Source organism: Lithobates pipiens, unplaced genomic scaffold (assembly GCF_037356315.1).
Source record: "Lithobates pipiens isolate NorthernLeopardFrog02 unplaced genomic scaffold, aLitPip1_a1.2 Scaffold_27, whole genome shotgun sequence".
Classification (NCBI taxonomy): domain Eukaryota; kingdom Metazoa; phylum Chordata; class Amphibia; order Anura; family Ranidae; genus Lithobates; species Lithobates pipiens.
Genome location: NW_027507788.1, coordinates 231,630,570 through 231,649,400, shown reverse-complemented (window position 1 = coordinate 231,649,400; position 18,831 = coordinate 231,630,570). Strand labels below are relative to the sequence as shown.

General features: G+C 48.9%; 1 protein-coding gene across 4 annotated transcripts in view; it reads right to left on the bottom strand.

Annotated features, from left to right (window-relative positions):
* Positions 1–18,831, bottom strand: part of LOC143934630 (uncharacterized) — a 43,868-nt gene that overhangs the window by 19,548 nt on the left and 5,489 nt on the right. For all 4 annotated transcript variants that reach the window (XM_077458388.1, XM_077458387.1, XM_077458389.1 and 1 more), the window contains exon 2: positions 15,512–15,633. In XM_077458388.1, coding sequence (XP_077314514.1) covers positions 15,512–15,633 — 122 coding nt within the window. The remainder of the gene's footprint in view (positions 1–15,511; positions 15,634–18,831) is intronic.

The window sequence follows — 18,831 nt, the reverse complement described above, 5'->3', positions numbered from 1 at the left end:
TCCAGGGGTATTTGTCCCCATTGGTTTGTATTGGTGACCATTGTCATTGGGAAAGAAAGTGAGTTTTAGATATTTCCCCAGAACACGAGGGGAGGAGAAACCTTCAACTGGCACACCTGTTCTGGTGAAATTTACCTCAATTTGGAAGATTTCAACCAATTTCCTTTTGTGTCTCTGCGAGACCTAAAGCCCCACCTCCAATATTCACAAGCTCCGCCTTGGTTTGAGGTCTTTTGAGCACAATTTTAGGAGTCCTGGGAGGATTCATAGATCCCATATATCAGCATTGAGTCGTCTCCGTCCTCTACCCAACAATCAGCTCATCCTTCTTTTTCTCTTTATGTTTCTACAGGTTCTTCAAAACATTCCATACTTCGGAGTGGCTGATTATTTCTCCCTGGGAATAATCGTGTATAAGATGGCTTTCGGCAGACATCCCTTTCTGACCGGCAGGGAGTCCGCAGAGGAAGAAGTGAAGATCGTGACCACAAGGGAACCACATTATCCAGATAGCATAGACCCGAATCTCCGTGACGTCATAGAGATGGTAAGTATACATAGAAATGTTACACCTTTTAAGTGACAATGTTCTATCCCTGTTGCATACATTATATCTTATTAGGATTTTATTAAACATGGTTCCACCTTCTTACCATCACATATCGATGGAGGTCATAGCTGTACTTTCAGCAAGCTGACTGCTTAATGGAAGGATCTGCCTTCCCCTGTCATAAGGAAAGAAGCAGCCCTTTTTAATTTACGGTCCGGGTGGTTCCATTGGATAGTGATGGAGCCAATCGCACACACATTGAATTCAATTTCTGGGGACATTCCGTGCACAGACAACATATAGAACTCCCCTGGGACTGCCAGAGTCATAAGAAAAATCATGGCAGGTGCAGATTTCATAGAAATCTCTTTTTTAATACATTCCTAATTCACATTTAATTGCAAAATATCTGATGTTTCTTTCCTTTAATAACTATTCTGAACTAATAGGACACAAATAAGGCCCCATGCTACCATCCAATCCAATCAGGATGTAGTAGCAGGTCAGAAGGCAAAATAATAGAGAGAATCAGAATCAAATATTACATTGTTCATAGATTGTTCATGTTATTCCAGTGTATCTTATTATATTTTGTTCCTTTTTACAGTTCCTATGTAAAGACCAAGAGCTGCGGATGAGTCTAGTAAGAGATATAAGAGGACACCCCTACTTCAGCAAGGTGGACTGGAAGGAGCTAGAGAAAGGGAACTCACCCCCACCATTTCCAAATCGACATGTAAGTATACGGGAGGAGTCCCAGCACAATGGGGGGATTTCTAGGGATTATTTCCCTATCGATCAGAAACATTGACAAAATACTTTTTTCTCTTTCCAGATGCATGAGGAAGACCTGGGGGAAGGAATTCCAGGGGATGTATTCATTAAAAATGAAGACAATGGGAGGCAGATAGTTCCATGCCAGCAGAAGAGATTTGAGGGCTTCTCCTACCTGAGCAAGAATGTGAATTGCAGCCAGTGGCCTAATACTCACCACTGGAAAACCAGTATCAACCCAGAGCCTCGTCGCCACCATCCGAGGGGCAATAACATTAAGATACAGCCTCAATACCACCATTTGAGGGCAGAGCTTCATTACCACCATCTAAGAAGCAATGACATCAGAGAGCCCCGTCACCAACATTTGAGGGCTGAGCCTCATTACCATCATCCGAGGGTAGTGATAAACAAAGAGCCTCCTCGCTACCATGCGAGGGCAGAGCCTCCTCGCTACAATGCGAAGGCAGAGCCTCCTCGCTACCATGCGAAGGCAGAGCCTCCTCGCTACCATGCGAAGGCAGAGCCTCCTCGCTACCATGCGAAGGCAGAGCCTCCTCGCTACCATGCGAAGGCAGAGCCTCCTCGCTACCATGCGAAGGCAGAGCCTCCTCGCTACCATGCGAGGGCAGAGCCTCCTCGCTACCATGCGAGGGCAGAGCCTCCTCGCTACCATGCAAAGGCAGAGCCTCCTCGCTACCATGCAAAGGCAGAGCCTCCTCGCTACCCTGCGAGGGCAGAGCCTCCTCGCTACCCTGCGAGGGCAGAGCCTCCTCGTTACCATGCGAAGGCAGAGCCTCCTCGCTACCATGCGATGGCAGAGCCTCCTCGCTACCATGAGAAGGTAGAGCCTCCTCGCTACCATGCGAGGGCAGAGCCTCCTCGCTACCATGCGAGGGCAGAGCCTCGTTACCACCATCTGAGGGATTTGACCTCAACTGAGATTTTCCTGGTGTGAGACGGTAACACAAGCAGTACTGAGTGAGATAATTGTGGCACACTGGCAATGATCTCCCTACACCATACATAGAACCATACATAGAATGTATACATAGGGCCATACATATCACCATACTCAGCATGCCCACCTAGTATCAAACATACCACTATACATACCACCATCAGGGCCACCAATAAGGGGGTACCACTGGTTCTCCTGTAGGGGCTGGGCACAGAAAACATGAGGAATCGTTGCGGCGGGCGGATGCACTGATCAGTGGGGGGGCACTGATCTGTGCGGATGCTCAATGCATATATTCTGAATGTGCCCCAAACGATTGTAAACAAGCATGCAAGTGTGTTTTATTGTATACATACCTGCGTATATAGCACCATGCATACCATCATACACAGCATGTCTACATACCACCACCAGGGCCACCAATAAGGGGGTACCACCAGTCCTCCTGTAGGGGGCTGGGCACAGAAAACATAAGGAATCGGTGCGGCGGGCGGAGGCACTGATCAGTGTGGGGGCGCTGATCTGTGCGGATGCTCAATGCATATATTCTGAATGATCCCCAAATATGATTGTGAACAAGCAGGTAGGTGTGTTTTATTGCATACATACCTGCAATACATATGTTCTGTATGGTTCTATGTATGTTTTTTTCTCTATATGAGATGAACTGGGCACCCTAGACTGATGATTCAGGGACAATCCGATCGCCTTAGGGGGTCAGGAAGGAATTTCCCCCCCCCTTGGAGCCCATCTGGCCGGGGGGGTTTTCGCCTTCCTCTGAATCATCTTAAGGTTTAGGCTTAGTGTAAAAAGCCCTGCCTTTGAGGAGTCCTAGGACAACCGTCACTGATCTCCGATGTTCTCCGAAGCCCAACAATCATTTCCATCTATAGATTTATCTCCAATAAAGATTGGTCGCACCTTAATTGTCTTTGTATGTGTTTTTTTTTCTTCTTTTTTCTAAGAAATATAATGAGGAATGGCAGCAGGGTGAGGAATCTTGCCCCATACTTCACCACTAGGGATGAGCTTCCATTTCAAGAGGAAGATCGAACATTATGGTCCGTTGGTGCCAAATTAGAGCGGCGTGTCACGGCCCATAATGCACTGCGTCATAGCAGTGCATTGCTGGCTGATGATTGGCCAAGCATGCACGATGACCCGCATGCTTTGGCCAATCACAGCGCCGTCAGCGAAGAGAGCCATAATTGGCCACAGGCCAATTTTTGATGCAATACTTTGCAGCAGGGCTCATTCCTGCGCCCCAACTAGAGTATCTGTAAGGGGTTGCAGTGTTGTGGCACCAGTGCCTAAGGCCCAATTTTTCTGCCCCTGTTCAACAGAGGCATGTAATTACAATTCTTGATCTAATATTTCACAGCAGGGCCCGTTCCTGCGCCACCCAGAGTAACTGTGAGGGATTACAGTGTTGTGGCAACACCAACACCTAAGGCCCACATTTTTGCGTTTATATTTTGAGTATATAGGGAAGGCCCCTACTTTCAAACATCCAACTTACAAACAACTCCTACTTCCAAACAGAAGGAGACAACAGGAAGTGAGAGGAAATCTACCCCTAGGAAGGGAAATTCTCTCCTGTAAGAGTTCCTCGTTTCACAAAAAAACACAAATTTTAACAATCCAATTGTCATTGGGACAGAAAGTGAGGTGAAATCTTCTGAACAGCTGCGCACAGACAGCAAAACAAATTATACAGGAGTGATAACCCTTCCCTATGTTTCCCAAAAAGCTTAAAAATAGATTTTTTGGCTGGAGCTACACTTTAAAAATGTACCAGTTAAAAATTACAAACAGATTCTACTTAATAACAAACCTACACAGTCCCTGTCTTGTTTGGACCGCCTGTATACTGCTGTTCTGAGTATATAGGGCCTGGGGGCCTCAGGCCTTTCCTTTTTATAATTTGGGTGCGGGGTTCTCCTTAATGTCCATACAAGACCCAAAGGGACTGGTAATGGGCTTGGGGGCGGGGCACCCATGCCTTTGTTCTCAATGATTTTCATCCATATTGCCGTGACCAGCAGGTGCGGACTGACAACTTATGGGGCCCCCGGGCAATAGGAGATCATGGGGCCCCCTGTGTCCCTGTCTGTACGCAAACCACAGAAAACACCAACTTCTTATTGCACGGCGCCCACATTACATACATTAGTCCCTTCCCCCTTTAGCTACAGTGGCTGCAGCTAATGCCGCGTACACACGAGCGGACTTTTCAACATCCAAAGTCAGACGGAATGAGTCCGTCAGACTATTCGATCGTGTGTGGGGCTGCAACGGACTTTTGATTCGCAAAAGTCTGACGGACTTTAGAAATGAAACATGCTTCAAATTTTTCCAACGGAACTCCGCCAGACCCAGTTCCTACCGAAAAATCCGCTCGTGTGTGTGCTATTCCGACGGACTAAAACTGACGCTAGGGCAGCTATTGGCTACTGGCTATGAACTTCCTTATTTTAGTCCAGTCGTACATCATCACGTTCGAATCCGTCTGAGTTTGGTGTGATTGTGTGTGGCCAAGTCCGCTCAGTCGAAAAGTCCGTCAGAACTCTGTCGGAACTCCGGCAGAACTCCGGCAGAACTCCTTCGGAAGTCTGTCGGACATAAGTCCTCTCGTGTGTACGGGGCTTAAAGAGGAAGTAAACCCTGATGGGTTTACTTCCTCTTTTTTTCCCTGCAAAGGTAAAGCATAATGGACTACTATGCATCGCATAGTAGCTCATTATGTGTCACTTACCTGACACAGGAGCCAGCGAAGTCGCCGCTGTCACCTGTAGTCCGCCGCATCCATCTTGGTTGTGGCGTCTCTCGCAGCTCCGACGAATGACAGCGGACAAGCCGCGATGACGTCACTCCCGCGCATGCGCACGGGAGTCGCGTCTCGGAGCTCCGACGCTGCCATTCGCCGGAGCCGCGATGACGTCACTCCCGCGCATGCGCACGGGAGTAGACAAATTTGGCAAATCCATTCTTGGACTTGCCGCATTTAGTGCGCCTGCGCGCCGCTGTCTACGGCGCATGCGCCGTAGACAGCGGTGCCCATTTTCGGGCAAATATCTCCTAAACCATATAGGTTTAGGAGATATTACTTGGACCTACAGGTAAGCCTTAATCTAGGCTTACCTGTAGGTCAAAGTTGTTTGGAAGGGTTTACTTCCATTTTAAGGATGTACACACGCTGCAGCAGGAATTATACCTCCTGTTGCTTTTGGTGGGTGATTTTGACCCATTCAAGTAAATAGGACCACTCTGCAAACACCTAGCAACTTTGTGCAATGCACGAAGTTGCAGCATGCTAGTGTGGGATCCAAGTGGTTAAAGCAGGTGATGAAGAGGCAATACAAATCTTAACCCTTTTTTTCGCTGTACTGCACAAGGTTGCACGGCCTTTTGCAGAGCATTCACTTGAATGGGTTACACTTGGCAGGCACTACACCAGCTAAGTGTGACAGGGTGTATAATTCCTGCTGCAAATGCAACATGTGTAAACCCCTGGCCACTACAGTTGAAAAGGGTATGGTTGGGGGTGAGAAAAAAAAACAGGGCTCAACTATGAGGTTTTACCACCCCCAAACTGTGAATGTAGACAATCCCTAACTGTCCTGCGCCTCCTATCAGAGTTGGTGTTTAGGGGACACCTGGTATGAGGACAGAGAGGGACTCCTGAGATAAGGACAGAGATGGGCCCATGGGATGAGAGCAGAGAGGGGGTCCTGGGATGAGAGCAGAAAGGGGGCCCTGGGATGAGAGCAGAGAGGGGGTCCTGGGATCAGAGCAGAGAGGGGGTCCTGGGATCAGAGCAGAGAGGGGGTCCTGGGATCAGAGCAGAGAGGGGGTCCTGGGATCAGAGCAGAGAGGGGGTCCTGGGATCAGAGCAGAGAGGGGGTCCTGGGATCAGAGCAGAGAGGGGGCCCTGGGATTAGAGCAGAGAGGGGGCCCTGGGATTAGAGCAGAGAGGGGGTCCTGAGATGAGAGCAGAGAGGGGGTCCTGAGATGAGAGCAGAGAGGGGGTCCTGAGATGAGAGCAGAGAGGGGTCCTGAGATGAGAGCAGAGAGGGGGTCCTGGGATTAGAGCAGAGAGGGGTCCTGAGATGAGAGCAGAGAGGGGGCCCTGGGATGAGAGCAGAGAGGGGGCCCTGGGATGAGAGCAGAGAGGGGGCCCTGGGATGAGAGCAGAGAGGGGGTCCTAAGATGAGAGCAGAGAGGGGGTCCTAAGATGAGAGCAGAGAGGGGGGTCCTGGGATTAGAGCAGAGAGGGGGGTCCTGGGATGAGAGCAGAGAGGGGGCCCTGAGATGAGAGCAGAGAGGGTTCCTGGGATGAGAGCAGAGAGGGGGTCCTGGGATTAAAGCAGAGAGGGGGTCCTGGGATTAAAGCAGAGAGGGTTCCTGGGATGAGAACAGAAAGGGGTCCTGGGATGAGAGAAGAGAGGGGGGGTCCTGGATGAGAGCAGAGAGGGGGGGTCCTGGATGAGAGCAGAGAGGGGGGGTCCTGGATGAGAGCAGAGAGGGGGGGTCCTGGATGAGAGCAGAGAGGGGGGGTCCTGGATGAGAGCAGAGAGGGGGGGTCCTGGATGAGAGCAGAGAGGGGGGGTCCTGGATGAGAGCAGAGAGGGGGGGTCCTGGATGAGAGCAGAGAGGGGGGGTCCTGGATGAGAGCAGAGAGGGGGGGTCCTGGATGAGAGCAGAGAGGGGGGGTCCTGGATGAGAGCAGAGAGGGGGGGTCCTGGATGACAGCAGAGAGGGGGGGTCCTGGATGACAGCAGAGAGGGGGGGTCCTGGATGAGAGCAAAGAGGGGGGGTCCTGGATGAGAGCAGAGAGGGGGGGTCCTGGATGACAGCAGAGAGGGGGGTCCTGGATGACAGCAGAGAGGGGGGTCCTGGATGACAGCAGAGAGGGGGGTCCTGGATGAGAGCAGAGAGGGGGGGTCCTGGATGACAGCAGAGAGGGGGGTCCTGGATGACAGCAGAGAGGGGGGGTCCTGGATGACAGCAGAGAGGGGGGGTCCTGGATGAGAGCAGAGAGGGGGGTCCTGGATGACAGCAGAGAGGGGGGTCCTGGATGAGAGCAGAGAGGGGGGGTCCTGGATGAGAGCAGAGAGGGGGGGTCCTGGATGAGAGCAGAGAGGGGGGGTCCTGGATGAGAGCAGAGAGGGGGGGTCCTGGATGAGAGCAGAGAGGGGGAGTCCTGGATGAGAGCAGAGAGGGGGAGTCCTGGATGAGAGCAGAGAGGGGGGTCCTGGATGACAGCAGAGAGGGGGGTCCTGGATGACAGCAGAGAGGGGGGTCCTGGATGACAGCAGAGAGGGGGGGTCCTGGATGACAGCAGAGAGGGGGGGTCCTGGATGACAGCAGAGAGGGGGGGTCCTGGATGACAGCAGAGAGGGGGGTCCTGGATGACAGCAGAGAGGGGGTCCTGGGACAAGAGGCAAGCAGCATCTCTTTGATTTGGGAGAGTGTAACAGGATATGTGCTGCGGGATACTTTTGGATTGGGATTGGGTAAAGAACTTGTCCTAATAGGGGGATCGGATTTGAAATCTCCCCACATCACACCACCTTGCAGCACAAGTTCGCTGCTCTCCTAAAACTACCCCCACCATCACTTCTCAGTGTATGCATCCTGACCCCCCCCCCTTTCTTGGTTACTGGGACAGTCAAAGTGTGTCCCCCTCCCCTATCAAACTATATACACACCGCAGATGACCAGCACAGCTCTTGCAGTGGATGTCTTTCCTCCCCGGCTCCTCCCACCTCCTGTCTGTGTACACCGGAGCCAAGGAGGATCCTCTGTGAGCTCTCTCTGTGTGATGTGTGCAGGCTCAGTGGGGAGAGATGCCAGTGTCGGCTGTTAGTGCTGGAAAGGAAAGATCGCTGCGTGGGGAACCCGGGCAACCTGCAACACATGTGGGGGAGGTGTCCTGACTCTGAGTGCTCACGCTAGCGTGCCCCTGTCGGACCAGATACCGGAGCTCAGTGCTGGAACTTGTTACAGCATTGGGCTCCATGATCAACACAGACTACCAGGAGCCTCTCATGGGGCCCCCTGCTGGCCCCGGGCCCTCGGGCAGTGCCCGAGCGCCCTAATGGTCAGTCCGCCCCTGGGGACCAGACATTACATTAAAGCCGCAAGCAGTTTTAAATGACTTTTATTCCTTTAGAAATGTCATTTTGTGCAGGGTCAGTTCTAAACACGGGAAACACAGGCCACTTTACAGGCATACTATAGACACCCCCCAGGCATGATATTTAAAGGAATGTTTCACTTTTATTTTTTCACTTTAAGCGTCATTAAAATCACTGCTCCTGAAAAAACAGCCATTTTTAAAAATGTTGCATTAATACATGTACCCTGGGGCAGGACCCGGGTCCTCAAACCCTTTTTTTAGGACAATAACTTGCATATTAGCCTTTAGGCCAGGTTCACACTATAGCGATGCGGGAACGCCGCGAATCCGCGGCGTTTTCCCGCATCGCACACCTCCCGCCGGCAGTTCACACTGCCCTATGCGGACGGCTGGGAGTGTCAATGATATGTTAATGACACCCCCAGTTCCGTCCGCATATCGCAGTGCGATCTGCAGACTCACACAGGAATCGGATCGCATGCGATCCGATTCTATTGCGGGCCAAAAAAAGGGTCCCGTGCGAGTTTGCTGCGGGAGCGATGCGAATTCAGCCATACTATCTGTATGGCTGAACTCGCATCGCAACGGAGATCGGATGTGATTTGCACTGCAGTGCGGTGCGAATCACATCCGGATCTCCCCCCGCAGCAGTGTGAACCCGGCCTTAAAATTCACACTTTTGATTTCTCACGTTCGAGTCCCATAGACTGTAACGGGGTTTGAAAGTTTGCGCAAACTATCGGTCCGTTTGCAAGTTCTGGTGCAAACAGAACCGGGGGGTGTTTGGCTCATCCCTATTCACCACCCTTCAGCCATGGGATAGCGATAGGAAACACCCCAAGTCTAGTCTCTGTAAATGAGTCATATTATGACAACAGGTATAATGTTTGCAGGTACAGGCTGTGTGTATATATATATATATATATATATATATACATGGAGTGTAGTCTGGGGCCTGATTGTCAGGGCTGGTCAGCCCTTCCTTCTCTGAGCTGGCCGCTCAGCTGTCAGATAATTGGCAGCTCTCATCTCTCTCCACAGTTTAGCAGCTGTTGTGGATGTGCTCGTCAGTCCCGCCTACTTAAAGATCTGCAGGTCTCTTCATTCCTGCCTTCGCCTTGGTCACATCACAAGAAACCATCTCCTGCGTTTCTGTTTAACCACTTAACAACTGGCCCATAGCCAAATGACGGCTACAGGGCGGTTGTTTAACTCTGGGAGGCCGTCATAGGACGTCCTCCCAGAATTCCGCTCTCGACCCCTGGGGCGCGCACTCGAGAGCATCCGCGACCGCCGGGTCTGCATCACGGTAAACGGCCGCTCATCGCGTCAAAGACGGAGTGATCCCTTGTAAACAAACCGGCGTCATGTTATGACGCCGGTTCCTCCCTCCCCCTCTCTGTACCGATCGGTACAGAGAGGGGGAAGAGATCGGTGTCAGCAGCGCTGTGGACTGCATCTGCAGTGCCCACATCGCTGCTCACCGAAATTTTACCCCTCAATTCCCTGCCATTACTCTGCAACACCCTGCAATACTCTGCAATACCAGCTAATACTCTGCAATACCCTGCCATTACTCTGCAACACCCCGCAAATACTCTGCAACGCCCGCAAATACTCTGCAACGCCCCGCCATTACTCTGCAACGCCCCGCCATTACTCTGCAACGCCCCGCCATTACTCTGCAACGCCCCGCCATTACTCTGCAACGCCCCGCCATTACTCTGCAACGCCCCGCCAATACTCTGCAACGCCCCGCCAATACTCTGCAACGCCCCGCCAATACTCTGCAACGCCCCGCCAATACTCTGCAACGCCCCGCCAATACTCTGCAACGCCCCGCCAATACTCTGCAACGCCCCGTCAATACTCTGCAACGCCCCGTCAATACTCTGCAACACCCGCCAATACTCTGCAACACCCGCCAATACTCTGCAGTACAATTCCAGCCAATACTCTGCAATACCCTGCCATAAATTGCCATACCCGGAGATACCCAGCCATAATCGGAGATACCCTGCAATACCCAGCCATAGACATCCCCCCCCCTCCCGCCGCCCTCCGGTGCTTCTACCGACTCGCCAATACGATCAAAGCCAGAATCTTTTTTTTTTTCAGGCTTCCCAGCTTAGAGGTGAGATGCGGGGTCTTATTGACCTCATATCTCACTGTAAAGAGGACCTGTCATGCCATATTCCTATTACAAGGAATGTTTACATTACTTGTAATAGGAGTAAAAGTGATCAAAAAATAAATTTTGGGGGGAAAAAAATGTCAAACTAAAATAAATGAACAATAAATTATTTTTATTTTTTTTAAAGCGCCCCTGTCCCCATGTGCTCACATGCAGAAGCGAACGCATCCGTAAGTCCCGCCCACATATGAAAACGGTGTTCAAACCAGACATGTGAGGTATCGCTGCGAACGTTAGAGCGAGAGCAATAATTCTAGCCCTAGACCTCCTCTGTAACTCAAAACATATAACCAGTAAAAAAAATGTAAAGCGTGGCCTATGGGGATTTTTAAGTAGCGACATTTGGCGCCATTCCACGAGCGTGTGCAATTTTGAAGAGTGACATGTTGGGTATCTATTTACTCAGCATAACTTCATCTTTCACATTATGCAAAAATTGGGCTAACTTTACTGTGTTTTTTTTTTTTAAGCACAAAACTGTTTTTTTTCCAAAAAAAAGCATTCGAAAAATTGCTGCGCAAATACCGTGCAAGATAAAAAGTTGCAACGACCACCATTGTATTCTCCAGGGTGTTTGCTAAAAAAAACATATATAATGTTTTGGGGTTCTATGTAATTTTCTAGCAAATAAATGATGATTTTTACATGTAGGAGAGAAATGTCAGAATTGTCCTGGGTGCTCCAGAACGCCTGATGGCGCTCCCTGCATGTTGGGCCTCTGTATGTGGCCACACTGTGTAAAAGTCTCACACATGTGGTATCGCCGTACTCGGGAGTAATGGCAAAATGTGTTTTGGGGTGTAAGTTGTGGTATGCATATGCTGTGTGTGAGAAATAAACTGATAATATGACAATTTTGTGAAAAAATAAGTAAAAAAAAAACTTGATTTTGCAAAGAATTGTGGGAAAAAATTACAACTTCAAAAACCTCATCATGCCTCTTACTAAATACCTTGGAATGTCTTCTTTCCAAAAAGGGGTCATTTGGGGGATATTTGTAATTTTCTGACATGTTGGGGTCTCAAGAATTGAAATAGGCCGTCAGTACTTCAGGTGTGATCAATTTTTAGATATTGGCACCACAGCTTGTGGACTCTATAACTTTCACAAAGACCAAATAATATCCACCAATTTGTACTTATTTTTACCAAAGATATGTAGTAGTATAAATTGTGGCCAAAATTTATGAAGAAAAAATTACTAATCTGCTAAATTTTATAACAGAATCAAAGAAAAATTAATTTTTTTACAGAATTTTCTGTATTTTTTCTTTTATAGCACAAAAAATAAAAAACCGAGCGGTGATTAAATACCACCAGAAGAAAGCTCTATCTGTGTGAAAAAAAGGACAAAAATTTCATATAGGTCCAGTGTTGCATGACTGAGTAATTGTCATTCAAAATGTGAGAGCACCGAAAGCTGAAAATTGGTCTGGTTATTAAGGGTGTTTAAGTGCCCCGTGGTCAAGTGGTTAAAGTCAGGCTTTGCTGACATCCCTTCTGGCTCCTTATCCTGCTTGCTGTCCCTCTACTTGTATCCCTGACTTCTGGCCTGGCTGACTACCCAATCCGGTTACTGGACTCTGGCCTGGCTGACTACCCAATCCGGTTACTGGACTCTGGCCTGGCTGACTACCCAATCCAGTTACTGGACTCTGGCCTGGCTGACTACCCAATCCAGTTACTGGACTCTGGCCTGGCTGACTACCCAATCCAGTTACTGGACTCTGGCCTGGCTGACTACCCAATCCAGTTACTGGACTCTGGCCTGGCTGACTACCCAATCCAGTTACTGGACTCTGGCCTGGCTGACTACCCAATCCAGTTACTGGACTCTGGCCTGGCTGACTACCCAATCCAGTTACTGGACTCTGGCCTGGCTGACTACCCAATCCAGTTACTGGACTCTGGCCTGGCTGACTACCCAATCCAGTTACTGGACTCTGGCCTGGCTGACTACCCAATCCAGTTACTGGACTCTGGCCTGGCTGACTACCCAATCCAGTTACTGGACTCTGGCCTGGCTGACTACCCAATCCAGTTACTGGACTCTGGCCTGGCTGACTACCCAATCCAGTTACTGGACTCTGGCCTGGCTGACTACCCAATCCAGTTACTGGACTCTGGCCTGGCTGACTACCCAATCCAGTTACTGGACTCTGGCCTGGCTGACTACCCAATCCAGTTACTGGACTCTGGCCTGGCTGACTACCCAATCCAGTTACTGGACTCTGGCCTGGCTGACTACCCAATCCAGTTACTGGACTCTGGCCTGGCTGACTACCCAATCCAGTTACTGGACTCTGGCCTGGCTGACTACCCAATCCAGTTACTGGACTCTGGCCTGGCTGACTACCCAATCCAGTTACTGGACTCTGGCCTGGCTGACTACCCAATCCAGTTACTGGACTCTGGCCTGGCTGACTACCCAATCCAGTTACTGGACTCTGGCCTGGCTGACTACCCAATCCAGTTACTGGACTCTGGCCTGGCTGACTACCCAATCCAGTTACTGGACTCTGGCCTGGCTGACTACCCAATCCAGTTACTGGACTCTGGCCTGGCTGACTACCCAATCCAGTTACTGGACTCTGGCCTGGCTGACTACCCAATCCAGTTACTGGACTCTGGCCTGGCTGACTACCCAATCCAGTTACTGGACTCTGGCCTGGCTGACTACCCAATCCAGTTACTGGACTCTGGCCTGGCTGACTACCCAATCCAGTTACTGGACTCTGGCCTGGCTGACTACCCAATCCAGTTACTGGACTCTGGCCTGGCTGACTACCCAATCCAGTTACTGGACTCTGGCCTGGCTGACTACCCAATCCAGTTACTGGACTCTGGCCTGGCTGACTACCCAATCCAGTTACTGGACTCTGGCCTGGCTGACTACCCAATCCAGTTACTGGACTCTGGCCTGGCTGACTACCCAATCCAGTTACTGGACTCTGGCCTGGCTGACTACCCAATCCAGTTACTGGACTCTGGCCTGGCTGACTACCCAATCCAGTTACTGGACTCTGGCCTGGCTGACTACCCAATCCAGTTACTGGACTCTGGCCTGGCTGACTACCCAATCCAGTTACTGGACTCTGGCCTGGCTGACTACCCAATCCAGTTACTGGACTCTGGCCTGGCTGACTACCCAATCCAGTTACTGGACTCTGGCCTACACTGGTGGTCAGTGGAAAGTCCTTCCTACACTGGTGGTCAGTGGAAAGAAAGTCCTTCCTACACTGGTGGTCAGTGGAAAGTCCTTCCTACACTGGTGGTCAGTGGAAAGAGTGTCCTTCCTACACTGGTGGTCAGTGGAAAGAAAGTCCTTCCTACACTGGTAGTCAGTGGAAAGAATGTCCTTCCTACACTGGTAGTCAGTGGAAAGAATGTCCTTCCTACACTGGTGGTCAGTGGAAAGAAAGTCCTTCCTACACTGGTGGTCAGTGGAAAGAAAGTCCTTCCTACACTGGTGGTCAGTGGAAAGAATGTCCTTCCTACACCGGTGGTCAGTGGAAAGAATGTCCTTCCTACAGAATGCCACATTTACAGACCACCTTAAAGATCGTTGGCGTCATGCTGATGGCCGTGTGAAGTGGCACTGGACCCAAAACTATGCAAACACTATCAGATGGGAGGTCAACCAACCACAGCTCAAGAAAGTCCAGGCAACCTCTGGAGCAACCCTAGCTGAGAATAGCTGCTGTATATATTGTATATAGAACAATCAGGCCAAACATGTGTGATGTTAGAACATGAAAAGAGAAAGTTACATTTGTGAAAGACGTTCTACTAATTTGATGTTAGTACAGCAGTGAACAGATGGTGGGGGTGGCACCAAATCCAAAGATGACATCAATGTGAAATGATACCGAAAGCAGAAACCATTTCAAGGGGAAGGACAGACAACCCGCTCTCTGGATTTGGTGCCCTCACCTTCTTCCTCTGACGGGAAATTCTGAGAATTAAAAGGGGAAATGAGTACACAGTGTTCCCAATAAATAAGAACGGTGTACCCCGACTCTACAAACACCTACCAATGGGATGATGTCAGTGAAGGCAGAGGCGGCTCTCTAATTAGGCACAAAAGGCGTTTGCCTAAGGCCTCGCGCTCCCGGGGGCCTCGCGGCCGCCTCATTTGCCTGATTTGTGCGTGGGAGGATGGGAGGGAATGTCCCCGGTCAGTGTCCCCAAGCTGGCAGGGTGAGCGGGTCGGACTGGTAAAGGATCGCCGTGGAGGTGGAGCTGGCAGCCGCTGCTGAACCCGCCAGCTGCATTAGTGACACCAGTGTCAGTGCCAATTAACCCCTATTTGGTGCACCATGAAAGGTTCATAAACACCGACACCGACACTGGGGTCACTAATGCACCACAAAGGGGTAAATTATCTGCCCCTGGTGACTAATGTATCAGTGACCAGTCATGTATTTGATACTGCCCAACCCCCATACACTCCGCACCCCTCATGTACATACCTCCCACCTCCATACACTCCACACCCCTCTCATGTACATACCTCCCACCTCCATACACTCCACACCCCTCATGTACATACCTCCCACCTCCATACACTCCGCACCCCTCATGTACATACCTCCCACCTCCATACACTCCACACCCCTCATGTACATATCTCCCACCTCCATACACTCTGCACCTCTCATGTACATACCTCCCACCTCCGTACACTCCACACCCCTCATGTACATACCTCCCATCTCCATACACTCCACACCCCTCATGTACATACCTCCCACCTCCGTACACTCCACACCCCTCATGTACATACCTCCCACCTCCATACACTCCACACCCCTCATGTACATACCTCCCACCCCCATACACGGGGGGGGGGGGGGGCGGAGAGAATAATTAGATGGGGGGGGGGTCGTACCTTTGTGGGGATTGGTTGGTTCCAGGTCAGTGTTACTCTCATCCTCAGACTCCTCCTGTTTGGTGTAGTTGTGGGTGGAGCTCTGGGCTGGCTCCGCCCTCCTCCGGGACATTTCTGGAGATCTATAAAAGAAGTGGAAAGATGAAGGGCATGTTCCCCGATCACCCCTCCCCCACTCATGTGATTGATGCAAATGTCACCCTGAGAGCCCCGCCCACAATCTTTCTGTATGGCCCCTTTCATTTATAAGCCCCCCCCCCCAACTAAGATAGGAAGGATGGGAGGAGTATGATCGCCCATGATCATAATACAGGGGATGATCAAAGACTGCGGACATAGTACAGGAGATGATCAGAGACTGCAGACATAGTACAGGAGATGATCAGAGACTGCAGACATAGTACAGGAGATGACCAGAGACTGCAGACATAGTACAGGAGATGATCAGAGACTGCAGACATAGTACAGGAGATGATCAGAGACTGCAGACATAGTACAGGAGATGACCAGAGACTGCAGACATAGTACAGGAGATGACCAGAGACTGCAGACATAGTACAGGAGATGACCAGAGACTGCAGACATAATACAGGAGATGAAAATCAAATAAGTGATGTTGCGCTCCCTTAAAGTGAGTAAACAACTCTCAACTGCATACAAAGTTGCATATAAAGTTACATATACCAATATTATAAATCCAACTGTCGTGTCGGACCGTAGTCCGTAAATAAAGTGTCAAAATGCTAAATAATAAGCGAAGTATATAATATAAAGTGTCCAAGTGCTTAATAAAAGTCACATTAAATCTAAAGTGCCTAATAATTACATACACAGTTACATAAAACTCTACAGTAGTGTGGACTCATCTAACGTGATCAGGAGTGGTCCGTAAATGAAGTGTCAAATACTACAAATTGCATAAAAAATAAATAAAAAACATTTACACAATAGGATTGTACAGTGTCTCCAAAAATCGCATACACCAGTGAGAATATGTCATGCACGTAAACTAATTACTCCAAAGACATTGCAAACTGTATTAATAATAACATAAACGTGAATCACACAGTGCAATTAAAATATAAAAACGAAAGAAAAGAGAAAATAACAGTCTCTTAGACAGCATATAAAGTGTCACGTGCTTTATATAGTGCTTCTCCAGGTATAAGGTGCCAGATAAACCCGTGTAGATACACTCCTGTGCCTCTTCAGTGTCCCACACGTATCAAATGAAATGGCCCCTTACCTTACTGCTGTAAGGCAAACAGCAAAAAACAGGGATCTCAGGCTATCCAGGTGGTGTACCCCTACTTCCAGGTTATGGAAACTGTCCCCACATCAGTTAATACAAATGGCAGGATCTCATAAAAACAAGAAAGGGGAGGGCTCCAATGGTGGAGTACATAAGCACTTTTATTATAACTCAAAATAAAAACAGTGGAGAGGTACTCACAAACGACAAACAGGTAATTCACAGAAAATTAATCCAGCGTTCCGTTCGTATCTCGGACGCTACTTCCGGTGTCCCAATTCCTCCTATTCCGACGCGTATCGTCATGTGTCACATGACTTCATCAGGGAAATTTATTTAATTAAGTTATTTCCCTGATGAAGTCATGTGACACATGACGATACGCGTCGGAATAGGAGGAATTAGGATACCGGAAGTAGCGTCCGAGATACGAACGGAACGCTGGATTAATTTTCTGTGAATTACCTGTTTGTCGTTTGTGAGTACCTCTCCACTGTTTTTATTTTGAGTTATAATAAAAGTGCTTATGTACTCCACCATTGGAGCCCTCCCCTTTCTTGTTTTTATGAGATCCTGCCATTTGTATTAACTGATGTGGGGACAGTTTCCATAACCTGGAAGTAGGGGTACACCACCTGGATAGCCTGAGATCCCTGTTTTTTGCTGTTTGCCTTACAGCAGTAAGGTAAGGGGCCATTTCATTTGATACGTGTGGGACACTGAAGAGGCACAGGAGTGTATCTACACGGGTTTATCTGGCACCTTATACCTGGAGAAGCACTATATAAAGCACGTGACACTTTATATGCTGTCTAAGAGACTGTTATTTTCTCTTTTCTTTCGTTTTTATATTTTAATTGCACTGTGTGATTCACGTTTATGTTATTATTAATACAGTTTGCAATGTCTTTGGAGTAATTAGTTTACGTGCATGACATATTCTCACTGGTGTATGCGATTTTTGGAGACACTGTACACTCCTATTGTGTAAATGTTTTTTATTTATTTTTTATGCAATTTGTAGTATTTGACACTTCATTTACGGACCACTCCTGATCACGTTAGATGAGTCCACACTACTGTAGAGTTTTATGTAACTGTGTATGTAATTATTAGGCACTTTAGATTTAATGTGACTTTTATTAAGCACTTGGACACTTTATATTATATACTTAGCTTATTATTTAGCATTTTGACACTTTATTTACGGACTACGGTCCGACACGACAGTTGGATTTATAATATTGGTATATGTAACTTTATATGCAGTTGAGAGTTGTTTACTCACTTTAAGGGAGCGCAACATCACTTATTTGACTTTTGTCACAAATTTTTCAGTGGTAGGGTTTATACCACTGTCGGTGTTCTGCTGCAACCCACCCCGAGTATATAGTGAGATCTGTATATGGTAGCGCGGGGATACCCCAATTTTATAGTACAGGAGATGATCAGAGACTGCAGACATGGTACAGGAGATGATCAGAGACTGCAGACATGGTGCAGGAGATGATCAGAGACTGCAGACATAGTACAGGAGATGATCAGAGACTGCAGACATAGTACAGGAGATGATCAGAGACTGCAGCCATAGTACAGGAGATGATCAGAGACTGCAGCCATAGTACAGGAGATGATCAGAGACTGCAGACATAGTACAGGAGATGATCAGGGACTGCAGACACAGTACAGGAGATGATCAGAGACTGCAGACATAATACAGGAGATGATCAGAGACTGCAGACACAGTACAGGAGATGATCAGAGACTGCAGACATGGTACAGGAGGTGATCAGAGACTGCAGACAAAGTACAGGAGATGATCAGAGACTGCAGACAAAGTACAGGAGATGATCAGAGACTGCAGACAAAGTACAGGAGATGATCAGAGACTGCAGACAAAGTACAGGAGATGATCAGAGACTGCAGACATAATACAGGAGATGATCAGAGACTGCAGACATGGTACAGGAGATGATCAGAGACTGCAGACATAGTACAGGAGATGATCAGGGACTGCAGACATAGTACAGGAGATGATCAGGGACTGCAGACATAGTACAGGAGATGA